The sequence below is a fragment of the Callithrix jacchus genome, chromosome 5, assembly GCF_049354715.1.
Source record: "Callithrix jacchus isolate 240 chromosome 5, calJac240_pri, whole genome shotgun sequence".
NCBI lineage: Eukaryota > Metazoa > Chordata > Mammalia > Primates > Cebidae > Callithrix > Callithrix jacchus.
This window is the reverse complement of record NC_133506.1, coordinates 109,416,857-109,444,513: the sequence shown is the minus strand read 5'-3', so window position 1 is coordinate 109,444,513 and position 27,657 is coordinate 109,416,857. Positions and strand designations below refer to the sequence as shown.

Sequence of the window (27,657 nt, the reverse complement as noted above, 5' to 3'; positions counted from 1 at the left end):
TTGTATTTATGATTATTTTATTATGAAGGATACAAATCAGCTCCACCAGCCAAATAAGACACAGGAAAAGGTCTGGGAGGGTCTCGAGCATGGCGCTCCCGTGGCCTCTCTTCATGGAATTAGGGCACACTTCCCTGCTGGCAGAGCCACGGCTCCACCAACCAGGAAGCTATGCTGATCACCCTCTAATCACACGGTCAGTCTTTCTGGTGTCCAGCCCCAGCTCTGAGTCATCTCACCTCTTAGCATAAGCTCTGGTGTGATCCTGTGGCCTCACAAATAACAAAGACACTCCTATTACCCTGGAAAGGTCAAGGACTGAAAGACTCCCTCCCAGGAACCAGGGACAAAGGCCAGTCCAATTCTTTAGACAACCTCCAATTCACACCTCCTGCACCTCCTACCCCAATTCAAACAAGGATAAAATCCACTAAACAGGGCCCATTGCTGGCCTGAACTATTTTATTTTTTGAAATTTTTTATTATAGACATTTTCAAACATATACAACAGTGGAACGAATAATATAATGAACCCCCACTCCATCCCTAGTAACTGATTATCCATTTGTGGCTTACTCTTTCATTGATACCCACCCCCTTTCCCTTAGCCCCCACAGTTGGATTGTCCCGCAGCAAAACCCAGACAGACATCCTATCAGTCTGAGAATTCCTTATCAAAAGCTTCCCAAAGAGGAGCTCTACCCAGGGTAAGACTAAGTGTGCTGGCTATAGGTCTGCTGAAATCTCAACCCTTGGGAGCCCCTGAGTGGGGCCTGGACAGGTCCCTGGGCAGTAGCCATCTGTAGTAGGCGGCTCATTTGTTGACAACAGCATGACATACAAACCGCAGTTTCTGCCCACACTGAAATGCGGGAGAGAACACCAAACACTGCTTTATAGCGTTCAAAGCTTCTAAGGCATGTCAGCCAGCCCTGGTCTTGTCTACAGCCGTGATTATCTCCTTAAAGAGTTAACTCTAAAAAAATTAAGCTCAAGAAATAACAGTTCAAATACCCCTAATTAATTAAAATCAACAGTGAGAGGCAGAATATGGTCAAAGATAACATATTAGTATTATTGATCGCACATCGATTTCAGAGTACTTAAAACAGGAATAATCAGCCACCGCATATTGAAAAATACAGACTTGATCCTAACTTTTTGTTTATCATGCCACACTGACTGGGACAGTCCCCAGTACCTGGGTCTAGGATAGTATTTTATGTTTGTGTTTCTGGGAATTTCTGATACTTGCCAGTGTACCAGAAGAGTGTTCCCCTCACACATGCTAGCAGGCTTCTCTCCTCCCTAATGGAACGGAAAGAGTGCTGAACAGAGTGATCCTCTACTTTCTCATCATATTCTACAAAATGAGAAGTCAGATGGACACAAAGGTTCTTCCAACTCTAGGACTCCAGGGTTGTGTGGCGGCCCTGCAAGGCTAGGTTATGTAAGGTCTTACCACTGCAAACAGAATGGTTAAAGACAGCAAGGACGCACTCCTCAATTTACAACTCCAAAGTACCTTGCACAAAACTCGGCTTTGGTTACCTACTTGACCCTCTTATAAACAGAGGGACTCAGCTTCCCTACCCTGAGCTGCACATTTGCCAGGGAAGGAGCCTCCCTACTGCCCTCATTTCTGCAGAAGAGAGGCAGAGCAGGAGCCATGGATTAATCTCTGGCATTTCCTTCTCTAAGCCTAGCTGTTTCCCAAGTATTAATTGGTTTCAGACAAGGCTTTTGTTTCAGAAAATCAATGAAGATGCTTTTGATCATCTTCAAAAGCAGAGAAGAATCACCAAAGAACTTTTCATCCAATTAGTAAAGAAGAAAACGTCTAAGGACCACATATTACCTATTGCAGGGATGTCTTCCCTACGAAGACTACTGCTCTCCCAGTAAAGTAAAAATCCTTGCCGGGAGATGACGCTGATCAGGTGTGTACCTGTCAGGAATATCAACTGTTCTGCCCTTCCTACAGTGCCCAAGAATTCCAGCATGAGGCCTGAGATGCATTACATTCTCAAATATCCATATGAAAAGATCTGGGGTCTCTACTTCCCCTGGTGACCTCTTTTCATATTATAAGAAGCCTGACTGGAGCTCTCCTCTAAGCAAAGCCCAGAGCTGAACTCAATTCATTATAAGAGGTTAAGTTCTTCACACTTAACATCCTAACATCGGGCTATAAGGAGCCTGGGGAAAATCCAGCAATCCATTCACTCCCGCCTCTTAGTGGACTGGGTTATTTTCACTGCACAGAAACACTGCAGGGAAAATAGCCACTTGTGTGACCCTCTTTAACTCATTCCCTCCCTGATCAGTGTGAGTTTACAGAACTGGCTCAAAGGAGGAAGGCAGCACAAGGGGGTAGGGCCAGCCCCAGGCTCTGACTCATGAGACGGCCAGTGCTGGGTCTGCAGCCTGTGGCCAGGGATGAACAGGAATGTTCCTGTTCCCCATGAGGTTTGCTAAAAGACCCTTTTGGTGCTAGGTTGCCACCCGAGCAAGTGGTCTAGTGTGGTCCCTGAGGCAGCCTGTCTCCATGATAGCAGGCTTCAGAGATCCAGCTTAGCTGGCTGTGCTAGCTTCAGTGGTACCTGCACTGTCATTCCGTATCTCACAATCCAGGGGAGAGGAGCTAAAGCCAAGAAGAGTTGTCAGTAAGAAAGCAGGACACTCCAACACGAGCAAACCCATCAGGCTTCTGTTGACCCAGGGCAGTGTCCCTCTTGACCAGCAGAGTTCCTTGCCCTGCAGCCAAGGCTATGGGAAGCAAGGCCTCCAGCAAAGCTCATGGCTGCCACCAAAGCATCTCTGCCAAGATGCTTCTCATGACACTTAGGAAGGATTTCCATTCAAACTGGACCGGGGTCACCTGACCTTGAATCACAAATCCAACACAGGCTCATTCCAGTCATGGTTTGAAGCTTTAGCTGAAAAGTTTCCTGTTTGAAAACCATCAATGGGGAGTGATGGGTGAGCAGGGTAGGAAGGGAACAGCACTATTTTACAGTGGAGGAAGAGGGCATGCTTCTTTAGGAAACTCTGTTCTGGGTAGAGACTGCTGTGGGTGTTTCCTCAAGCACAGCTAATAATCAGGAGATCGAGCCCCAGCATGTGGGTAACGGAGGTTGTGTAATTCAACCAAATTTAATGACTTTGGAATTTTAAAAACATCTATGGTAAGTAATCAAAACACCCAGATCTGAAGGCTACCCCAGAGAGCAAAGGGGCAGCCTTCAGATCCAAGTGGCCCAAGACAGAACCTACAGTAGATATGGATTTTTTTCTAAGAGGAATTAGGCACTCATGACTTCACTCCCCAGAGCTCTGCCCAGCTGCCCAGCAGCCTGGAGATTTCCCAGAACAATGAGAAGCAGGTCACCCTGCCCTGATAGGCACCAGGGGGTGGAAATGCCTCCTTGCCCACAACACAATCACCTCCACCCCTTTTCCCAGGCTAAATCCCATCCCCCACCCTCCCGCCTGCTCCCCTCCCATACTCCCAAACCTTGGGACCTCTTGGGGAATTCTCCAAGGAGAGTTCTGCCTGCTGGATTTTCACTAGGGTCTTGGGACCTCTGCAAGCAGTCAGTCCAAGTGTCCATGGCCTGCCTACTTTGGGGAGCAGATGGAAAGCGTGGCACCAGCGGAGAACACCCAGAAAGCCGGGTACAAAGCCTCAGTAAAGTCCACCTTGAACTTATACATCAGGTGGACCTTGTCAGCAACAGCAAAGAAGATGACAAAGCCGTGGTCACAGTTGAGAAGCACGCCCACCCGTGTGGCCTTGGTAGAGGGCAGGGTTTTCTCCACGTTGTTGTGCCAGGCAGAGATCTTGGTGTTGAACCACTCCACGCACCAGGAGGCATTGTTGCGGCCGAGCCTGCTCTCGGGGCCCTGCCGGTCCATGCTGCCATAGCAGATGCCTACCCCACAGAAGTTGTTCTTCTGCAGCTCCACCTCCCAGTAGTGGATCCCCTTCTTGTAGCAGTGCAGGCCCAGCACCTGAGAGCAGTATGTGAACCTCTGGGGATGCGGCCGGTAGTTCTGAGGCATCTCAGCCACAGAAGCTACTGTATAGTTCTGTGACAGAGCCACCTTTTTGTGGGCAGTGTTGTAGTCCAGGATGACTTTAACATAATCTGAGAAAACAACACCCCAAGGATTAATTACAAGGGGCCCAAAGTGCTCTCACTTTTAGACCTTTCCCAATGTGGTACTATTTATTCACCAGTTTTATCCATCCATGCACCCATCTGCCCATTTGTCTGTCCATCCATACTTCTAACTATCTGTCTGTCTATTCATCCATCTATCTGTCTATCCATGTATCCATCCATCCATCTAGCCATCTACCCATGTGTCCATATACCCATCTATCCACTCATCCATTCACTTTTCTATCCATCCTTCTGTCTTTCCATTTATCCATTCATTCATTCATCTATCCACTCATCTAGTCATTTATCCACTTATCCATCTGTCCATCTATGCAGCCATCCATTATCCATCAGCTCATCTATCCATCCATCCATCCATCCATCCATCCATTCTGCCCAGCCAGCCATCTATCATCTATCAGTCATCCACGTGTCTGCCCATTCATGCGTCCAAAATAATTTACCAGGCACATGACTGACACAGATTCTGGTTGCCTCATGGAGTTCACACTCCAACAAGCAAGGCAAGTCCATCAGTAACAACACTATGAGACTCACACTCTCCCAAAAGCGTAGGCACACACTGTAGGGACACAGAGATAAGGCCACTGATGCTACAGTTGGGGAACATTTTGCTGTCATGCTGGAGCTGGAACCAAGTAACAGAAGATGAGAACTAGACAGAGGAAAGAGAATGGCCATTCCAGACAGAGGGAATGGTGAGGGTGAAGCCACAGAGTGCCAGAAGGGTGGGGGTGTGCCAGGATTGAGGAAGCTGGGTGGCTGGGAACACAGATGCAGCAAGAGAAGGGAAACATGTTGGGGCTAGAAAGGGAAGAACTCAGGAGTCTAGACTTTAACTGGTGGGCAGCAGGGAGCCAAGCTCTGTAAGCATAGACATGGCCTGACTATATCCTTGGTGTGACACTAGCATATCCTCCCTACCCTTCCTGCCACTTACAAGCAGTTCCAGATCTGAGGATGAAGCTCCCCTCAGTGTCATCCCATACTCAATCTCCTCTGCCCCCGTCCTCATAGGAGATCTTGGGGACCCATGGGAAACAGCTCATGGGGCAGCAAGGCAGACAGGGACAAATCTTAGCTTGGGAACTTGGAAACCAAGAGACCTGGACTTTCGTCCCAGTCTCTTTAGTCCCTACTCACTTGCTAGGTGGCTGAGGGGCATGACACTTTTCACTGGAGCCCGAGTTTCCCCCTAGGCAAAATGAATAAGCTGTGGGGAAAACAGGCCCTAAGTGGCTAGAACTTTACTTTCCCTGCTTATGCAGCTGCCACTGAGTGCACAGCAGCTCCTGAAACATGTGGTTCAGCACCACCACCAGCAGCTTGCGCAAGAGACAGCTCCAGCCCGGGGCTGGTCTGGGCCTCTCATGGGGGACAAACACAGTGGTGAGCTACAAGGAGGCCAGCCCTGAGAAACCAAGGGACCCACAGATCTCCACCAAGTCTGCTGCAGCTGCAGATGAAGGAAGGGCCTGAGGTGTATTTTTCAGTGATTGGGTTTGGCCACCACATAGAAGTGGGTACCGCTGGCAGGTGCTGCATGGAGTGTTGCCCGTGGGTGCAGAAGAAACAAGAGGGAAAGTGGGCAGGTCCTAGGCCTGGCCTTGATAAAGGAACTCCACCCATTTCCAAGTTGGACAAGCTTGCAAAGGAGCCTGACTAGAGGGGTGGGTGGAAACCCAGGGGCGTATAGTGGCTCAAGGGTCAAGGGGAGAGAGTGTCAGAAGGAGGAGGAATGCCACTGAGAGGTGACGCTAAATAAAAGCTGAAAGGCATCCCTTGGATTTTGTGACACAGAGGCCACTGATGACCTCAGAGCTGCCTGAGTCAAGGGCAGGAGAGAGGTCAGACTGCAGTGGCAAAAGGATTAGACTTCGGGCTCTCACCTCGGCCCCACACTGCAACCCTGGACAACTAAACACTGAGATTCTGAGTGAACCATTCTGGGGGGCAGCCTGGGCATCGGGGATTCTAAAAACCTCCCCAGAGGATTCTAACACATGGCCAGCAGTTGAGAGCCACCAGTGTCCACAGTCTGAAGAGCTGCTTTTCCCCAGCCGTCCTCAAAAGGACCATGAAGGAAATGAGCCAAACATAAAAGATCTCCGTGCTTGCCTGAGTCTGATCCTGTAGAACTGGAACAGGGCCCAGGAATTTGTTTTTTGGGTTTTTTTGGTTTTGTTTGTTTGTCTGTAGAGACAGAGTCTCACTCTCTGTTGCCAGGCTGGAGTGCCGTGGCACAATCTCAGCTCACTGCAACCTCTACCTCCTGGGTTCAAGCAATTTTTGTGCCTCAGCCTCCCAGGTAGCTGGGATGACAAGCATGTGGCACCATGCCTGGCTAATTTTTTGTATTTTTAGTAGAGATGGGGTTTCACCATGTTGGCCAGGCTGGTCTTGAACTCCTGACCTTTTGGTCTCCCAAAGTGCTGGGATTACAGGCATGAACCACTGCACCCAGCTAGGAATTTGTATTTTTAAAAAGCATTCAGGTAAAAGGGAGGCAGGAAACAGAGCTGGAGCCAAAACAGTTTTTTTTTTTTTTTTTGAGACGGAGTTTCGTTCTTGTTACCCAGGCTGGAGTGCAATAGAGTGATCTCGGCTCACCGCAACCTCCGCCTCCTGGGTTCAGGCAATTCGCCTGCCTCAGCCTCCTGAGTAGCTGGGATTACAGGCATGTGCCACCATGCCCAGCTAATTTTTTGTATTTTTAGTAGAGACGGGGTTTCACCATTTTGACCAGGATGGTCTCGATCTCTTGACCTCGTGATCCACCCGCCTCGGCCTCCCAAAGTGCTGGGATTACAGGCTTGAGCCACCACGCCCGGCCCCAAAACAGTTTTGCTGGGTTTGTTTTGTGATTTGGAGAGATGTAAACATGCTACAGATAGGCAAGCCTCAGCAGAGAGGCTGAGGGTGAAGAGATGGGAGTGGAAAGGCCTAAGAGAGAGCAGAAGACTCCAGAGAGCACATGGGGAGCAGACTCCAGAGCCCAGGGCCAGGGACCAGGCTTGGGAAAGGGGCCAGGAGGCGAGGAAAAGGGCACAGTAGATGCAGGTATGATGACAATTAACAGAGCAGGGGGAGTCCCTTTTTCACTGTCTCTCTTCTCTGTGAAGCAGAAGGTGGGCAAAATAGGGAGAAGGCTGTGGGAAGTCTTGGGAATGGTGGCTCTGAAAGAGTGGTAGGGAGGGGACAGGAGACAGCAGCCAGGTGAAGGCTGGTGACCACAATCGCCCTGCCTTCTCTGCAGGGAACATGCAGATGCCAAAGGTGAGCTCAGTAAGGCCAGAATAGACAGCAAGAGGGAGAGTCAAAGGACCCATTGTGAAATCTGAGCTGGTTAGGAAAGAAGTCAAGAAAGGCACTGATGACTGGGAGGAATAAGGGAGCAACAAAGTAGAGGACAAGTGAAGGGAAATGGCTGGGAAATGGCTGGCCAGCTGGCCTCACACAGAACTGTACAGAGTGGCTGAGGACAGACAGAACCGGTGGAACCGCGCACCAGCACAGAAGCTACTCACACTCCTGGAGCTCAGGTCTGGACTTGGCCAGAAAGGTCTCCAGCACCTTGGCCTTGAGAGATGCTGCGTTCGGCTGTGAGCTGGCACCTTTGGCTCCAGTGGCTGCCGCTGAGAGAGGAAACAAAGAGCAATTTGCAGAACAAACTCCGAGTGGACACCCCAAAGCTTCTTGCCCATGATAACTCACCCTCAGAGCCATCTTGTTCTGATTCCACTATCAGTCCCGAAGCTATAAGGAAAGAGAAACATGATACAGAGCAATGGGTTGGCCTCTACTCCCTTCCTAAGAGCAGCTTCTACAAACACACACCTGAACAGCAGGGCAACACAGGGGACACCAGACAGGGCTAAAATCACCTTACTCATCTCACTCATTTATGCTTGTCCTCCCCTCCAGACTCAGGCCTGCTGCCATACAGAATGGAATCATACAGATCCCAGCACAGAAAGAAGCCTGATGAGAGAGATCAACTCTCGCTACCAGCATTTAGTTCTATGCTCAGGCAGTCTCAAGAAACAAACAATTGCAGAAATGCAAAACTTACAAGGTTTCTTGGATTTCTTTTTCTCTTCTGCAAAAGAAAGTTTTCAGAATTAAGATCTTTTAAGGCAAATACAATGACATTTTCAAAATAATAATATTCATGTGCTTGAATTTGACCCAGTCAAATAAAAGGATGTTTTCACTTGAAAAATAGGAGTCAGCAGGCAAAATGAATCTACAGTGATAGAAACCAGTATCAGTGGACATGGCAGGCAGGGACTGATGAATAAGGAGCAGGAAGGAATTTTCTTTTCTTTTCTTTTTTTTGAGACGGAGTTTCACTGTTGTTACCCAGACTGGAGTGCAATGGCATGATCTCGGCTCACCGCAACCTCCACCTCCTCGGTTCAAGCAATTCTCCTGCCTCAGCCTCCCGAGTAGCTGGGATTACAGGTGCGCGCCACCATGCCCAGCTTAATTTTTGTATTTTTAGTAGAGACGGGGTTTTACCTTGTTGACCAGGATGGTCTTAATCTCTTAACCTCGTGATCCACCCGCCTCGGCCTCGCAAAGTGCTGGGATTATAGGCATGAGCCACTGCACCCAGCTTTTTTAAAATTTTTTTTTTGAAGAATTTTCTGGAGTAAGGGAAATTATCTTGATTTGGATAATGGTAACACATGTATGCATTTGTCAAAATAGATCTAACTATTTAAGATTTACTGCAGGTAAACTATATTTCCATAAGGGAAGAAACACAAAAACCAAATAGGGAATCAGAAAAAAAATTAAAAAAAAAAAAAAAACTTGCCAAGGGCTGGGCACACAGTGGCTCACATCTGGAATCCCAGCACTTTGGGAGGCCAAGGCGCAGGGATCACTTGAGCTCTGGGTTAGAAACCAGCATGGGCAACATGGGGAAAACCCATGTCTACCAAAAGTACAACAACAACAACAACAACAAACTAGCTGGGCATGGTGGCACACACCTGTAGTCCCAGCTACATGGGAGCAGAGGCAGGAGAATTGCTTGAGCCCAGGAGGATGAGGCTGCAGTGAGCTGTGTTCTCACTACTGCACTCAGGCCTGGGTGACAAAATGAGACCCTGTCTCAAAAAAAAAAAAAAAAACTGCTTGCCAAGTCCTTTGAAAATATCTGGAGTGTGTACCCACAAGAACTGAACTTGGCTAAAATAGTGATTCTCAAAGTCTGGTGCCCAAGCCAGCTGCAGTGACATCACTGGAGAATCCCTAAGAAATGCAAATTATTTGCAAACTCAGAGTGGACACCCCAAAGTTTCTTGCCCATGATAACTCACCCTCAGAGCCATCTCGTTCTAATTCCACTATCAGTCCTGAGGCTGTAAGGAAAGAGAAACATGATACAGAGCAATAGGTTGGCCTCTACTCACTTCCACGCTAAGAGTAGCTTCTACAAACACTAATAAGGGCTAAAGTCACCTTACTCATCTCACTCATTTATGCTTGTCCTCCCCTCTAGACTCAGGCCTGCTGCCATACAGAATGGAATCATACAGATCCCAGCACAGAAAGAAGCCTGATGAGAGAGATCAACTCTCGCTACCAGCATTTAGTTCTGTGCTCAGGCAGTCTCAAGAAACAAACAATTACAGAAATGCAAAACTTACAAGGTTTCTTGGATTTCTTTTCCTCTTCTGCAAAAGAAAGTTTTCAGAATTAAGATCTTTTAAGGCAAACACAATGACATTTTCAAAATAATAACAATTCATGTGCTTGAATTTGACCCAGTCAAATAAAAGAATGTTTTCACTTGAAAAATAGAAGGAGTCAGCAGGCAAAATGAATCCACAGTGATAGAAACCAGCATTAGTGGACGTGGCAGGCAGGGACTGATGAGTGAGGAGCAGGAAGGAATTTTCTGGAGTAAGGGAAATTATCCTGATTTGGATAATGGTAACACATGTATGCATTTGTCAAAATAGATCTAACTACTTAAGATTTACTGCAGGTAAACTATATTTCCATAAGGGAAGAAACACAAATAAAAACCAAATAGGGAATCAGAAAAAGAAAAAACTTGCCAAGGGCTGGGCACACAGTGGCTCACATCTGGAATCCCAGCACTTTGGGAGGCCAAGGCGCAGGGATCACTTGAGCTCTGGGTTAGAAACTAGCATGGGCAACATGGGGAAAACCCATGTCTACCAAAAGTACAACAACAACAACAACAAATTAGCTGGGCGTGGTGGCACACACCTGTAGTCCCAGCTACATGGGAGCAGAGGCAGGAGAACTGCTTGAGCCCAGGAGGATGAGGCTGCAGTGAGCTGTGTTCTCACTACTGCACTCAGGCCTGGGTGACAAAATGAGACCCTGTCTCAAAAAAAAAAAAAAAACTGCTTGCCAAGTCCTTTGAAAATATCTGGAGTGTGTACCCACAAGAACTGAACTTGGCTAAAATAGTGATTCTCAAAGTCTGGTGCCCAAGCCAGCTGCAGTGACATCACTGGAGAATCCCTAAGAAATGCAAATTATTTGTCAGGCCCTGTAGCTTACTCCTATAATCCCAGCACTTTGGGAAGCTGACGCAGAGGACTGCTGGAGGCCAGGAGTTCAAGATCAGCCTGGACAACATATCAATATTCCGTCTCTACAAAAAAAAAATTTTTTTTAATTAGCCTGGCTTGGTGGCACATGCCTATAGTCCCAACTACTCAAGAGGTGAAGGCAGGAGGATCACTTGAGCCCAGGAGTTCGAGGCTGCAATGAGTTCTGTTCGCACCACTACACTCCAGCCTGGGCAAAAAAGCGACACCCTGTTTCTTAAAAAATAATAAATAAATGCAAATTCTTGGGTCCCAAGCCACAGCTGCTGAATCAGAAAGTCTAGGGGTGAGACTCAGCAATCTGTGGTATACAAGCCCTCCACGTGAGTCCAAAGTCCACTCAAGTGGCTTAGAAGATTCCAGGTTCCTTCTTTGCCACCTTCCACAACACTGGAATGAAAAATCATATCCCTACCCACCTGCAGGACACCTGACATCACAGATACCGTGCCCTCTCCTATTACCCTCTACCTCCCCACCAGACCTCTGCCACACCACGAAGCCCCCTGCCTTACCACTTCTCCTATTTCAAAGTCACAATGCTCACAACTGCTCAATCTCTGCCCCATTTCCTCACCTTCTGCCACTATCCCACCCACTCCCTGTGGACCAGCATCCTGGGAGGCCCAGGCTGTGACATCAATCTAGGGCACAGGCCCCTCCCTTATCACCTACCCATAGCTGTCTCTCTGCATTGGGACTAGTCCACCCCTGCTCCTCTATTTCACCATTTCAGCCTAGAGGAGCCTTGATTCATTCCCAAACTTAACTCTCTGTTCTCCAGGGTGTCATTCTGCTGTGGCAGGAGGCCTTTGCCTTACTGGGGAACACACCTGGCTGCTGGCCGGCATCCCCAGTTCATTCACACCGAGGGAGGAGATTTCAGAGGAAGGTGACTGGAGAAGGACACAGGCCAACAGTACTTTTTTCACTTCCCTTTTCACACAAAGTACCCTTCGAAGTTTTCCTGCCTAGCTAAGGGCTCCTTCCTCCATCTGCACAAGGCATCCCAGCCCTGAATTGGTTCCATTCAGGGACCAATACCACACTCTGCCTGCTACAGTTGACCTAAACACTAAGCACAAGCAACAACAAAGAACAAACCCAGCTCTCTCATTCCCCACAATACCAGCAGTACATGGCCAGCCCTCCTGGGTTCACACCAACTTTTCAGGGAAGCAATGACAGCTAACATTTCAGTGATATATGAAGATTTCAGTGGTACATGGACATCTCAGTGGCACATGGACATCTCAGTGGCGCATGGACGTCTCAGTGGCGCATGGACGTCTCAGTGGCGCATGGACGTCTCATGGCACACGGACGTCTCGGGGCACACGGATGTCTCAGTGGCACACGGCCGTCTCAGGGGCACATGGACGTCTCGGGGCACATGGACGTCTCAGTGGCACATGAACGTCTCAGTGGCATATGGACGTCTCACTGGCACATGGACGTCTCAGTGGCACATGGACGTCTCAGGGCACATGGACGTCTCAGTGGCACATGGACGTCTCAGTGGCATATGGACATCTCACTGGTACATGGATGTCTCAGTGGCACATGGACATCTCAGTGATACATGGACATCTCAGCGGCATATGGACATCTCAGTGATACATGGACATCTCAGTGGTGTACAGCTCATAAAGAGCTCTCACAATCAGTGTCCCCTCATCACTCACAATCATCCTGTGGCCTCGATATCACTACTGTCCACTTTTGCAGGCAAGGAAACAGGACCACTCTTCCCCCCAATCCCCATGTCAATGGTGCGTGCCTGCCCAACAAAGGGGATAGCACCACTAGGAGGGCAAAAATGATTACTGGGGGAGAGGGAGTAAAAAAACAATTACTCTTTTTATGTGTAAAAGCACAGAACATAAACAGTAATGCAGCAGATATGTAGTATTAAAATTTCGTGGGTTGCAATTAGGAAAAAAAATGGTTCAGAGGATAAAGCAGGAGTGTAATAGTGAGAAAAAAAAAAAGGTTGAGTAACACGGTAACAGCAGAAGCCCATTACAACCCAAAACTGAACATTGCTCAGCTGCCAAGGAGGTTTAGCCTCCACCCCTCCTGGACAGCTGTCAGTCTCCTTGCTCAAGGCTCTACCCAAGGACTTGGGTATAGTAAATATTTCCCAAAACAAGCCAGCTTCGGGAATCTTGCTGTTCCAGGCAGCCTAAACATGCAATGCTGATGGAAAGAGGGACTCCTGCAACAGCCCTGCAACCCCCTACGGTGGGGGCTGCTGCCAACTTTTCTCCTGCTGAGGTCCAGGGCCCCACAGTGACTTGGGATGGGCTGTAAATGACTTGGCCAGAACCCAGGGTGGCCACAGCCATGCTGTTGCCATGGTGACAGGGGTGGGGCTACTTACTTGGGGCCTTCTTCCCAGGGCGTGCAGATTTGTATGTGGACGCTGAGTCATGCTCTCCAGGGTCACCTGTGTCAGAGAAGAAGGGCTCAGTGTGTGCAGCTCCTCTCACTGACTTGAGAAGCCAGCTTTGCCATGGGTGGCTGGGCGGGAAGAGGGTTTACACAGACAGCCCTTTCCTCCAGCCTTCCCCATCTCATCATTTACAAGAGCTACAAACGAGGTGATCTAAGAACCAATTTGGTGCATTTCCTCTTTTTTCTGACTTAAAATGTAGTGAGGGTCACGTCTGTTTTCCACCAGCACCCAGTTCTGGAGCCTCTGAGACTTCTCTGAACTTTGGCTTCTTCGAGGATACAATGGAGATGGCTTCACCTTGCTCATGGTTGATGTGACTCCTGAATGAGATCAAGGTGCCTGGCGTGTGGCAGAGGCTGGATCAACACTTGTTCCTTTCCCACTGTTTTTTCTCTCCCCTCCTCCCACACACCAACCACCTATCAATTTGCCGATCACACCACTGCACTCCAGTCAAGGCAACAGAGCCAAACTCTGTCTCAAAAAATATATATATATATAATTAGCCAGGCATGATGGTGTGTATCTACAGTCCTAGCCAATGGGGAGGCTGAGGTAGGACGATTGCTTGAGCCCAGGAGTTTGAGGTTACAGTGAACTATAATCACACCATTGCACTCCAGCCTGGGTGACAGAGCAAGATCCCGTCTCTAAATAGCCCCTGCCTTGATAGAGATCACAACCTAGTGAGGAAGATCTTCAGGATCCTGTAGATCCTGAAGAGTATGATGCTGCCCATGCAAGAGCCCCGAGAGAATAATCAGGACCCCAGGCCCAGTCTGAGGAGTGAGAGCAGTGGCAGGGGAGGTTGGCTATAAATGTAATGTTTCAGTGATCTCTGAAGGGTGAGAGGAGTTAATTAGTGAAGATGGTAGAGTTCAAGCCTTCTAGAGAGTGGGGAGGAGCACACACAAAGGCCCTGCAGCAGGAAGTTTTGCATATTTGAGGAATTGAATGCAGAGAGATGCATCGGAGGAGTTGTGGGGTACCTTGGGGCTGGAGAGAGACCAACAGGGCCTGACCTGGCTTCTAGACCAGGGTCAAGGGTTTGGTCTGCATCTGGGAGTAATGGGAAGCCTAGTGAGAGGGCAAAGCCAAATGGGTCCCAGGAGCTGAATTCTGCATCATGAAAATCTCTCTCTGGCTGCAGCGGCATATGCAGAGGGTTTAGGAAGCTGCCACAGTCATGGGGCAACAGGGGATGGCAACGGATGCAACAATGGCAAGCAGCGCTTGGATCAGCAGACTGAGTCGGGAGATCAAAAGAAGTGAAATTTGGCAATGGATTGCATATGGGGTGATGAAAAGGGGGTGTCAAAAAGGAATTCCAGATTTTTCCTCCAAACGAGCCATTCCCCCACCAAACACAGCAACAAGCCCAAGTCAAAACCCATCCAAGTTGGCCTCAAGATCACAGGCAAAAAGAGTCTGTCTGTCCAGAAAGTCCAAGCATTAACATCAAGTCCTCAAAAATGCTTTAGGAAAGATTCTAAAGGTCAGAATGAAGCAGAATCCCCACCAGCCTCCAGACAGAGGGTGGATATTTCAGGAGCCCTGAAACTCAGGCCCCAGTGCTCAGGATCAGGCCCTGATCTCCCATCCCAAAACATTGAGGGGACCCAACAGGTTGCAGAGCTCTGCAGAGGGCAGCATAGGGGGCTGCTAAGGTCACCTGAGCTGGTGGTGGGCTCCTGGAGCTGCCTGATGCACCGCTTCAACTCGGTTTTGAGGTCTAAGGTGCTCTGGTAGATGCCTTTTATCAGCTCGTGGTTCAGTTCCACCTTGGGGATGTAGACTGGCTTTGTTGAGATTCCTCGCAGTTTTGATGCTTTCTGGAATATGCCAGGGGGTTAGTGCAGGCAGCTCTGGTGATACCAGGGCCTAGGCCCAGTCCTCATGAACCCCCAGGAGGCTCTCCCCTATGCCCGTGAGTGCTAAGTTCAATTGACCTGTTCAAATTACAGGCCAGAGGTCACCAGGAGTTAAAATGCCACTTGAAGACACAGTAATCTGAAGCTGGAAGGGACCCCAGAGGTCACCCATCTTACTGATAGGGAAACTGAGGTCTAGTCATGGCAAGAAGCCTGCCAGGAACTCTGCTAGCTGGTGTCACAGACACAGCTGGGACCAAGGTCTCCTGAGCCCCCAGGATGATGCTCTTTCCACTTGTCCAGATGAGGGTGGAAAAGCACAGGAAACTCAAGACCACCCCGATCCTAGGAAAACAGCTCTAATCACACATTCTGATAACAAAGAGGGATATCTCAAGGGATGTGGAATCCAGCCAAGGAACATCTTGTGAAAAGGGAGGGTCTTCCTCGAAGTCCCAAACTTTGAGGCAAAATAGGGTTACAGCATCAAGAGGCCCAGATGTGCACCCAGATCCTTCAAGAGCTTGGGGCAGCTGCTCCAACAGGCAGGAATGAGCACTTAGGATGAAGCTTAATGCCATCCAGACTAGGCATGTGTCAGGCCTCAGTGCACAGAGAGAAGGTTCCCATTCACTCCTGCACTGTCTCCTTACCCACCCCGATCCGAAGAAGGAATCTGGGCCTTTCAGGTATAGTTGCAGGTCACTCAATCAATGGGGCACACCACTATATGCCAAGCACTCTGCTCTGTGCCAGTCAGATTGGCAGAAGGATGAAGGAGGGTGATAAGAGATGGGCTTATAGCCATAAAAAAGCACATCTGAAACATCACCCAGTGCTACTGAAGCAGCAGTATGGCATGCTTGGGAATAAAGACACGGCATGGCAATGGGATCCAAGCCCTGGAAGGACACGACTCAAGAGGCAAGAATGTCCAGCATGGCACCTCACCCACACCTACTGTGTCTGGGGAACGGTGAGTGCACAGGGCATGAGCCAGGGACGGATGATAAGAGATGAGGCTGCTGACAGAGGCAGGGCCCCTCGTGGCCCTCGGCCCAGGACCTTTCGAGCCGTGCCAAGGGACATGAGGCCAGAAACAGCAGGGGGCTCATGCTTTAGAAAGACACCTTGATACAGTCTGGATGTTCGTCCCCTCCAAATCTCATGTTGGAATGTGATCCCCAGTGTTGGAGGTGGGGCCTGGTGGGAGGTGTTTGGGTCATGGGGGCAGATCCCCCATGCATGACTTGGTGCCTGCCCCATGGTAACAGGTGAGTTCTTGCATGAGCTGGTTGTTAAAAGGAGATTGGCCCTTCCTCCTCAGTCTCTTGCTCCCTCTCTAATGCTGTGGCATGGCTGCTCCCAGCTTGCTTCACCTTCTGCCATGAGTAAAAGTTTCCTCACCAAAGGCCTCACCAAAAGCCAAACAGATGCTGGTGCCATGCTTGTAAAACCTGTAGAACTGTGAGCCAAATAAACCTCTTTTCTTTATAAATTACTCAGTCTGGCCAGGTGCAGTGGCTCACACCTATAATCTCAGCACTTTGGGAGGCCAAGGCGGGTGGATCACCTGACATCAGAAGTTTGAGACTACCCTGGCCAACATGGTGAAACCCCGTCTCTACTAACAAAAATTAGCTGGGTGTGGTGGCTCAAACCTATAAATCACAGCTACTCAGGAGGCTGAGGCAGGAGAATCACTTGAATCCGGGAGGCGGAGGTTGCAGTGAGCCAAGATCATGCCACTGCACTCCAGCCTGAGTGACAAGAGCAAAACTCCATCTCTATATAAATAAATAAATAACTCAGTCTTAGGTGCTCCTTTTGCACCTTTTGCATAGCAATCTTCCAGGGGCTGCTGGAGAAAGGATGGGAGGAAGAGGCAGATTGTGTGTGGTAGGCAACATTCTAAGATGGCCCTCAAGCCCCCCACCCCGACTGATGTACACACCCTATACAATGCCCTCCCCTTAAGCATGGGCTGTGTTGAATGAAACAGGATGTCATCACTCCTGTGATTAAGTTATGTTATATGGCAAAGGGGATGGAATATTGCAGGTGTAATTAGCATCTCAAATCAAGTGATTTTTAGTTCATCAAAAGGGGAATTATCTGGGGTGGCCCTGATTTAATCAGGTTAAAAGCCCTTAAAAGGGGTATTGCTCCAATGCAAGACACCCTCCGCCCAAAAAAAGGGATTGCATCTTTCTAGAGGAGAAATTCTCATGCTGACCTTGAAGAAGTCAGCTATCAAGCCGAGACAGCCAGCAAGAAAGAGGGGGCCTCAGTCCTACAACCATAAGGAACTAAATCCTGCCAGCAACCACATGAGCCTGGAAGACAACCCTGAGCTCCAAAAGAAACAGCCTGGCCATCCCTTGCAGACTATAGCCTGGTGAGACCCTATACAGGCCACCCATAAAGCCATGTCCAGATTTCTGAGCCAGAGAAACTCTGAGAGAATAAATATATGTTTTTTGAAGCCCCTATATTTGTGGTAATTTGTTGCCCAGCTCAGAAAACTAATACAGCATGTGTCTCAGGGATGCTTCCAGTGACCTCTTCCAGTCCCCAGCTCCTTGCGGGCCCTATCATCAATAGCAGGACATCAGGAAAAAAAAAAAAACCATTCAACAATGCCTCCTGGCAACCCACCTCCAGAAACTCGAACTCATCCCCCTTGGTCAGGCCCCGTTCAATCTCCTCCTTCAGCGTCTGGATCTCACTCTTCTTCTTGAGGAGAATCTGATAAATGCTGTCCAACTTGGTGTTGACCTTCTTCTCCTCCTCCTTTATCTTCCATGTCAAGGTGGTCTCTGAGGTGTCCAGGAGAGCCTTCATTTCCATGTATTCTTGTCGTAGCTGCTCCACCTTTTTGTTTGCAGTCAACTGAGAGGGCCAAGGTAAGAGGGTGCTTGTCAAATGGGCAAAAACGCTGAGGCTGCAGCCCCAAGCATTGGTAAGATGTGGAGTTCTGGGAACTCTTACCTGCACTTTCTGGGAGAGCAAACCACTTTGGAGAGCAACTTGGTAAAATCTAGTACCTTTGGAGGTGCTCATATGCTATGACTCAGCAACTCCAGTTTTAGTAATACATGCTACAAAAACTCACAGCCACCTGCCCCAGAGACATGCACCAGAATGTGCACAGGCAGCACTGTCTGAAGTAGCAAAAACCTGGAATCAACCTGAACGTCCACTGGTAGAAGGCTTGATGCAAAGACTGGGAACTATTCATAGGATGGAATACTAAACACTTATGAAAATTAATAAACTGGAGCTATGCATGGATGAATCCCCATGAGAGAAAAACAACTTGCAGAAGAAGACCAACCACATGATGCTCTTTCAATACAGCTTAGAAACAAGCAGAATGGTTAACATGCACAAAGAAATGCATAGGAATGAATGAATAAATTCAGGAGAATGGTTATTTCTGGAAGAGAGGAAGGGGACAGAATAAGGGAGAAACAGGGCCAGGCACAGTGGCTCATGCCTGTAATCCCAGCATTTTGGAAAACTGAGGCTGGCAGATCACAAGGTCAAGAGATTGAGACCATCCTGGCCAACATGGTGAAACCCCATCTCTGCTAAAAATACAAAAATTAGTTGGGTGTGGTGGTGCACACTCATTGTCCCAGCTACCCAGGAGGCTGAGGCAGAATTGCTTGAACCCAGGAGGCAAAGGTTGCAGTGAGCCGAGATCACGCCATTGTGCTGCAGCCTGGGCGACAGCGCGAGACTTCGTCTCAAAAACAAAAAAAAAAATAAGGGAGAAACAGATGGGAGGGGCTGCAGCAATGATATTTTATTCCTTAAGCTAAAGGCAGTTCATGGGCAATTTTTAAAAATAAAAGTCAGGGCCGGGCGCGGTGGCTCAAGCCTGTAATCCCAGCACTTTGGGAGGCCGAGGCAGGTGGATCACAAGGTCAAGAGATCAAGACCATCCTGGTCAACATGGTGAAACCCCGTCTCCACTAAAAATACAAAAAAATTAGCTGGGCACGGTGGCGCGTGCCTATAATCCCAGCTACTCAGGAGGCTGAGGCAGGAGAATTGCCTGAACCCAGAAGGCGGAGGTTGCAGTGAGCCGAGATTGCGCCATTGCACTCCAGTCTGAGTAACAAGAGCGAAACTCCGTCTCAAAAAATAAAAATAAAAATAAATAAAAGTCAGGATGCAGCTCTGGAAAATTTCTGAGAATATCATGCTCTAGAACTATACTTCCCAATAATATAACCACTTGCTACATGTGGCTACTAACCACTTGAAATGTGGCTAGTCCAAATTGAGACTCAACATGAGTATAAAATACATACTGGCTTTCAAAAACTTTACACCAATAAAAGGCATGTAAAATATCTTACTGCTTTAAAATTGATATGTTGAAAGAATAATATTTCAGATATACCAAACTGAATAAACTGTAATATTAAAATTAATCTCAGCCAGGTGCAGTGGTTGATGCTCATAATTCCAGCATCTTAGGAGACCGAGGCAGGAAGATCACTTGAGGCCAGGAGTTCAAGACCAGCCTGGGCAACATAGTGAGATCCCTTCTCTACACAAATAAAAATAAAAAACTATTATTCCTATAATATTATTATAAAATATATAATAATAAAAATTATTATTCCTATAAAAAAATTAGTATTCCTAGCTAGTGGGAGGTGTAGGGTGGAAAGGGGGCGTAGGCTGAGTCAGGAGGATTACTTAAGCCCAAGAGTTCGAAGCTGCAGTGAGCTATGATTGTTCCACTGCACTCCAGCCTGGATAAATAAATGAAATAAACCTAATGTACTATCGAATTAATTTAAAGTTACATCTGCACTCCCACTATATTTCTGCTGGACAGCACTCCTTCAGCAGCTGCAATTTTGTTTCCCATCTTGGATGGCCTCAATAGCTGCTATGGTTTGAATGTCTCCTCCAAAGCTCATGTTGAGATTTAATTGCCATTGAGGTGATTAGGTCGTGAGGGTTCTGCCCTCATGAATGGATTCATGTTCTTCTCACAGGGGTTTGACCTTCTCTTTCCTGTCTCACTCTCCTGCCTTCCATCCTTCCGCCATGGATGATCCTCACCAGATGCCGGAAGCATGCTCTTCGACCTCTCAGCCTCTAGAACTGTGAGCCAAATAAACTTTTCTTTGCAAATACCCAGTCTGTGGAATTCTGTTATAGCTGCAGAAAATGGACTAAGACGATAGCTCAGAATCAAACATAACAAAGAAAAAAACACACGAGAAGGACAGCAGACTGGAAGAGAGGAATTCAAGTATTTCTTCACCAATCTTTTATTTATTTATTTTTTTGAGACAGAGTTTTGCTCTCATCACTCAGGCTGGAGTGCAATGGCACGATCTCGGCTCACTGCAATTTCTGCCTCCTGGGTTCAAGAGATTCTCCTGCCTCGGCCTCCCAAGTAGCTGGAACAACAGGTGTGCACCACCACACCTGGCTAATTTTTTGTATTTTTAGTAAAGATGAGGTTTCACTATGTTGGCCAGGCTGGTCTTGAACTCCTGACCTCAGGTGATTCATCCGCTTTGGCCTCCCAAAGTGCTGGGATTATAGGCGTGAGCCACCGTGCCCAGCCTTCTTTGCCAATCTTTTACTGTGCAGCATCTAATGTGACTACAAGTGTCCACAGTGCTCATTTTCCCCTTTTTCCTTTTGGTAAGAGAACATTCCTGGAGTTTCTTCTGGGCATGTGGCTACCCAGACTACGTTTCCCAGTGTCCCCTGCAGCTAGGCTAGGCAATGTGACTAGCTCCTTCCACTGACACATGACCAGGAGTGATATGTGCAACAGTGTGTCACTTGTGTAAAGGGAAATTGCTTGTTGTCCTTCACTTCCTCTTTGTCCCTTTTCTCACAGGCTAGAACAAAGGTGTAATGGTAACCCAGCTTCAACCAAAGAGGTTGGGACAATACTTTGTGGAATAGTAGGGCAATAAGAAGGGAGGACCCTTAATCCCCAAATGATCACATGAACCCCTAGTCTGGGTTACTCATGTTTGGGTTTGGACTGTCAGTTGGCAAAACAAACTTTGATCATATTTAAGCCTCTGAATTTTGATGTGCCTTGTTACAGCAGTTTAACCTGCCCTCTAGCCAATAGAGGTACTTTCATGTGCATCCTTTCATGTGTCTCACAATCATCTTCAGAAAGAAGTTGTGTCTCCATTGTGCAAATGGGAAAACGAAGGCTCAGAGATCTATCAACAAGACCAAAGTGACATAGGCTAGTATGTGACAGAGCTGGTATTCTAACCCAGACCTCATCTAATTAAACCAAAACTGCTGCAGTAAAACTGGATGCTGCAGCTCTGAAACAGGGTAAAAATCTGGTCTTTCCATTTAAAGGCAATTTAAATGTACTGGAAATCTGAAAACCAGAGGGAACAAAACCATTCCTAATTTACCACTCCGACACCTCCACTATGATCCTTCTATAATATTCCTTTTCAGTCTTTTTTTCCTATATTCTCTGTAATGGGTTAAATGCTGGGCCCCAAAAGTCATGTCTGTATACCAGAACCTGTGAATGTAATCTTACGTGGGAAAGAGGTCTTTGCAGGTGCATTTAAAGATCTTGAGATTCGATCATCCTCGATTACCTAGGTGGTCCCTGAATCCATTGACAAGGGTCCTTATTGGAGATGGAAGGCACGGAGGGAGGGAGAGACAGATATGTGAAGACAGAGGCAGAGATTGGAGGGATGCGGTCGAATACCTAAGCCACCAGAAGCTGTAAGAGGCAAGGAAGCCTTCTTCCCTAGAGACTTCGGGAGTGTGGCCATGCCAACATCTTGATTTTGGACTTCTGGCCTCCAGAACTCTGCCAGAATACACTTCAGTTGTTGTAGGCCACCAAGTTTGTGGCAATTTGTTACAGTAGCCCTATGAAACTAATATACTTCCTTTTTATAAATGGGTGCAACCCTAGGAGGTATATACTTTTGCTTCCTCTTTTTCTCTCACTTTATGTTATATCCATATTTCTGAATTACTACTTTTTAACCCAAATTTATAATGATTTCCCCACAGTGTGGTTTATAGAGAATTTTCGGCTTGGGTTTGCAAAGGATGTCTCTTGGACACACAGCTGTCTGTATGCTTTGCAAGGTTGGTGTTTCATCCTGACATTGTGAGTGCACCCAACACCAGCCTTGTCATGGTCAGAGCCACGCTTGCCCTGCCTGGAGGCCGAGGGAGCCACAAGGTAGGGCTGGTATCGGGGAGCCCCGCCACTCACCCGAATATCCTGCTGCCTGGCCCTCACATCATCCAGCGCTCTCGACGCCCCATTGATCTGACTGTACATGACAGTTACTTTGTGCCTCAGGGTGGCCTGTGGGAAAAACAAATGAGGGTGAGAAGGCACCTCTTCAGCCCAGCCCCACCAGGAGTCCTGTGGAATAGATCCCTTCCTCTTCCACTCCACCAAGTCTTGCCACCTCAAGTTCTTCACCCAAGTCCTGCCTGCTTGGAGCTTTTTGAGCCATTCTAATACTACCTCCCTTTATCCTTTTCAGAGGACAGTACAGACAGAGGTTCCAGTCCCAATTCCCAGCTGTGCAACTGTGTCCTTCACCTCAGTTTTCTTGGATACAAAATAGAAACAACTGTCCCCAGCTCATAGGGTTATTGGGAGGATTAATTGAAACAATGTAAGTACTCAGCCCAATGCCTGGATCTTAGGGAAAAATTGCTAAATGTCAGCTTCAGCTTATATTATTATGTTTCTTCTCTACCCATTTCACAGCCAACGAAACTCAGGCAAGGAGGACAGCAAGGTGGCCAAGCTCACACAGGAGCAGAATGAGCAGGGACAGCTGCTTCGGCAATGGCAGGTGGGGCTACTCAGACCAACCCTCCCCCTGCAAACAGCCAGGAAAGCAGTCCAAATAATGGGGCAGGGAGGGGATCTGCTAAAAGACGCTGGAGTCAATCAAGCAGAGGATTAGGAAGCCAAGGCCTAGGAGAAGAGGGAAGAGAGTCCAGAGAAATGAGGCTGATATCTAGAATGTTCTCTCCAGAGGCATCTGCCAATCCCAGAACAAACTTGGGAGCCTTTGTCAGCCTCACCGGGCAGGGAGACAGAAATCAGAGTCCAAGGCTCACTGCAGGCTGGGACCAGCAAGGACTGGGAATAAGACGAAGCAGCCAGCCAGGTGCAGTGGCTCATGCCTGTAATCCTAGCACTTTAGGAGGCCCAGGTGGGTGGATGATTTCGGCTTAGAAGTTCAAGACCAGCTTGGGCAACATGGCAAAACACTGTCTCTACTAAAAATACAAAAATGTGCCAGGCGTGGTGGTGCACACCTGTAGTACCATCCACTTAGGGGGCTGAGGCAGGAGGATCACTTGAACCTGGGAGGTTGAGGCTGCATTGGCATCACTCATTCCAGCCTGGGTGACGAAGTGAAACCCTGTCTCAAAAAAAAAAAAAAAAATGAAGCAGCTCACAGGAGCAGAAGCCCAGCTGCAAATCTGCCCAGTCCGTGAAATTAAGCTAATTCAGAATTGTTACACCCTAGCCACCTCCAGAAACAAAGACATATTGTATATGAAGGAAGCTAATATCATCCTCATCTGATTTCTATTCATTTTCATCATCAATATCTGAGTTTCCTACCTTCCTGCTAGATGAAATACTGGGCACAGAAATGGGAAAGAAAATCACCACAACCACCATAATAACAGCAACTAGTATTTATTATGCACTTACTGTATGCCAGACACTGTTCTAGTGCTTTACATATATTAACTTACCTAAAGCTAGGAACAACACTATGAGGTAGGAATTATCCAACCTTAACAGACAAGGACACTAAGGGCCGCAGCAATTAAGGCACTTGCCCCAGCTACACTACTAGTAACTGGCGCAGCTTAGATCCTGGTATTAAAATCATAGACACATGCCCAAACTGAGCATGCCGGAGATTTCTAGAAGAAACCATGTCCTTTCCCTAACTAGCAGGCACAACACACTCTGGCCCTCTCTTCCACTTTCCAGACTCTTCAACTCCACCCAAGATATTCTGGGCAGAACCCGATTTTGAATCTGGATGTGAATAACCCAGTGACAGTCACATGTAGGCGTTGGAGGCAGGGAGCAAGGTCACACTAACTCAACCCGAAAAGCCCATGTTGCTCATGATGTTTCAAACTTGACCTCTGTGACATTGCCCTTCGACCTGGCCTCTAACAGTGGCCAAGATAAAGTGTGGGCCAAAGACCAGGCTTACATACATCTGGCCCTGTGGGCCTCAGAGCAGGAAGAGACCTCAGAACACCCCAAGGCTGCCAACTTCCTCACTTCCAAGAGCTGCTCAAAGCACTGCTCCCTAAGCCCTATATTTTGAAAGATTTTATGCCCCATTAATCAAACACACGCGGCAGTGCCCTCATCACAAATGGTACCCCCACGACTCCAGATCAAAGGAAAGTGGCCCCAAAACTTTGGTAGCAGCAATAATCCCCTAATCGAAGGTAAAGGACTTTTTGAAATTCTGAGGATCCCTTCACAGACTGGAGACTTGGGTCTTCCACACAGGAGGCACCAGAGTGTCAAGTCCACCCACACCAGTGGCCAAGGCAACCTAGCCCCCAAGGCCAAGGGCATTGCCCAGCTGAGACTGGCTCTGCCAACAGTGATAAGCAGCAGTAGCAGGGCTCAAAAAGCAGACCTGTTAGAGGGCTCAACAAGTCAGGACAGCGGCGGGCAGGCACTGAGAGAGGAAGGCCTATTGCAAGGATTAAACAGCAGAGTTTAGGCCAGGCTCCTGGCTCACGCCTGTAATCCCAGCACTTTGCGGGGCTGAGGTGGGAGGACCCCTTGAGGCCAGGAGTTGAAGACCAGCCTGGACAAGATAGTGAGATCCCATCTCTACAAAAAATGCTTTAAAATATTAGCTGGGTGTGATGGTACAGGCTTGTAGTCCTAGCTGCTCAGGAGGCTGATGCAGAAGGATCCCCTGAGAACAGGGTTTAAGGTTATAGTGAGCTATGATCATGCCACTGTACTTCAGTCTGGGTGGCAGAGTGAAAACCTGTCTCTAAAAGAACAGATTAAAAAAAATAAATCTGAGTTTATAGCCAGGCGTGGTGGCACAACTGTAGTCCCAGCTACTTGGGAGATTGAGATGGGAGGAGCATTGAGGCCAGTAGTTCAAGACCAGCCTGGGCAACATACTGAGATCCTGTCTTTATGAAAGAATTTTTTAAAAACTTAGCCAGGTGTGGTGGCTCATATTTGTAGTACTATCAACTCAGGAGGCTAAGGCGGGAGGATCACCTGAGCCCAGGAGTTTGAGGTTACAGCAAGCTATGATCACCTCACTGTACTCCAGCCTGGGTGACAGAGTAAGATCCTGTCTCTAAAAGAAGAAAAAAAAGCCAAGTTTACAGCCAGGTGTGGTGGCACAACTGTAGTCCCAGCTACTCAAGAGGCTGAGATGGGAGGATCCCTTGAGGCCAGAAGTTCAAGAACAGCCTAGGCAACACAGCAAGACCCTGTCTCTAAAAGAAAAAAAAAGCCAAGCTTATATGCTACACAAAGCTGGACGCAGACCCCCAACTCTGACCTTGCTCAGGCTACTGTCTCCTTTGACAACACGAAGACTGGTCTTGTTCTCCCTGAAGGTGCTGTGAGAATGAAATGAAATCAGGCCATGCTTTGGGTCTTAGACTGACATAACAAAAGGTGGTTTGATTTCAGCCTCTGCTTTGCATCCACAAGGTGAAGGTATGATCCCCAAACCTCCTAAAAACATTGCAGATCTAAAAGACCCTCAGGAATTCAGCTAGTCCCACTGGCTTACCATACTGGTGAGGACCCAGGTCCAGTGGCCAAACCCTGTGCCCAAAGTCACATGGCCAGGACAGAGGACACTATGGTGCAAGAGTGTTGGCTCTCCCTGTGGCTTTGATCCAGTTGACTACAGGGATGCTGCCCACCCTTCCTCTCAGTCCTCTAATAACAACGCTCCCTGATCACAGGAATCCGGCCCACCAAAGGCTTTTGCTTACATGACTTCAAGCTTCTGGGACTGTTTGGTGCTCTGAACTCTATGGACCTGGATACGAGGCTGGTTCATGAGGAGAACCTGCAGCCTATGAAATCAAACCAACCTGGGGGCAATGCCTGCGTGGCCATTTACTGCATTAGGTCAGGCTAAGTTCATTTCTCTGGACCTCAGTATCCTCAACTGTAAAATGAAACTAATCGTATCCGCCTTCTGGGTGCCACCAGGATTTAGTGAGGGAACAGAGGTAACCTCCAAGGTTCATAATTGACATTCAAAACCCTCTACTAAACACCATCAGATAGTGGGGTGCAGTGGCACGCGCCTTTAATCCTAGCACTTTAGAAGGCCCAGGTGGGCAGATCGGTTGAGCTCAGGAATTTGAGATCAGCCTGGGCCACATGGTGAAACCCCATCTCTACAAAATAGTACAAAAATTTGGGAGCCTGTGGTCTCAACTACTTGGGATGCTGTGGTCCCAGCTACTCTTGAGGCTGAGGTAGGATGATCCTTTAAACCCGGGAAGTCAAGGCTGCAGTAAGCTGTGATTCTGCCACTGCACTCCAGTCTGGGTGAGAGGAGCAAGACCCTGTCTCAAAAAGAATAAAATAAATAAACACCATCAGACAATGACAGGACGGTGGCCAGTAACCTAACCTGTCTTCATGGATGTTGGGAGGGGACTATATAATCTCCCAGCCCTTTTCTACTCCTCGAATTCAGGCCCATCTCCCCAGGATATATCCAGAGTGTGGCAGGGATGTCCGTGATGGGGCCTCTCTGCACGACCCGGCAGGCCCAGGCTGCCCTCTGCGCCCTCCCGGGCCGTTTCCTACCTCCAGGTCGGCGCTGGCCTGGCTGAGGGACGCGGGAGAGCAGGCCTTATGTTCCACCAGGCAGATGTGGCAGATGCACTCGCTGTGCTCAGGGCAGAAAAATTCCCTCAGCCGGTTGTGCTGGGGACATTTGCGGTGCAGCAGGTCGCGAATGGGCGACTGCAGCGGGTGGTCCTGGAAGGTGGGGCTCTCGAAGTGCGGCTGCAGATGCTTCTGGCAGAAGGAGGCCATGCACACCAGGCACGTCTTCACGGCGGCCTCCTTCAGGCAGTGGTCGCAGGCCACCTGGGTGCCCGGGCTCGGTGCGGAGGCGCGGGCGGGCGGCGTCCAGCCGTCGGCGGCGGGTTGCTCCCGGGCCAGGTCGGCCAGCAGGAACTGTTCCACCACGTTGCACAGCACCGTGTTCTTGTGCAGCTGCGGTCGCGCGTGGTAGCTGGCGCGGCACTGCGGACACAGGTACGGCGAGCCCTGGACTGCCCACGTCTCGTTCAGGCACGACCCGCAGAAGTTGTGGCCACACGGAGTGGTGACCGGCTCCTTGAAGGGCTCCAGGCAGATGGAGCACGACAGCTCCTCGGCGAGGGGACACAGCTCCGCCATGGCGCTCCAAGGGGTCGGGACGCGACTGCTGCACCCGCGCTCCGAGGGAGGCCGCCGAGGAAAC

At 48.6% G+C, this 27,657-nt stretch overlaps 1 protein-coding gene across 1 annotated transcript; it reads right to left on the bottom strand.

Annotated features, from left to right (window-relative positions):
- On the bottom strand, window positions 1-27,657 carry TRIM25 (tripartite motif containing 25). Its single transcript, XM_035301140.3, has 11 exons — window positions 26,994-27,657; window positions 22,383-22,478; window positions 17,777-18,010; window positions 14,920-15,079; window positions 13,173-13,238; window positions 9,851-9,877; window positions 9,521-9,562; window positions 8,263-8,289; window positions 7,905-7,946; window positions 7,718-7,825; window positions 1-4,151 (listed from the first exon to the last, which is right to left on the bottom strand). Exons 1-11 carry the CDS (start codon window positions 27,591-27,593, stop codon window positions 3,622-3,624), a joined length of 1,932 nt encoding a protein of 643 aa, XP_035157031.1. The 5' UTR covers window positions 27,594-27,657; the 3' UTR covers window positions 1-3,621.

Excerpts from the sequence above, each read along its gene's own strand:
- TRIM25 (XM_035301140.3), bottom strand. The coding sequence starts at position 27,593 with ATGGCGGAGCTGTGTCCCCTCGCCGAGGAGCTGTCGTGCTCCATCTGC. Across the intron at positions 22,479-26,993 it reads AGGCCAGCGCCGACCTGGAG|GCCACCCTGAGGCACAAAGT; the intron begins GTAGGAAACGGC and ends TTTTTCCCACAG. Across the intron at positions 18,011-22,382 it reads CCAGGCAGCAGGATATTCGG|TTGACTGCAAACAAAAAGGT; the intron begins GTGAGTGGCGGG and ends TGGCCCTCTCAG.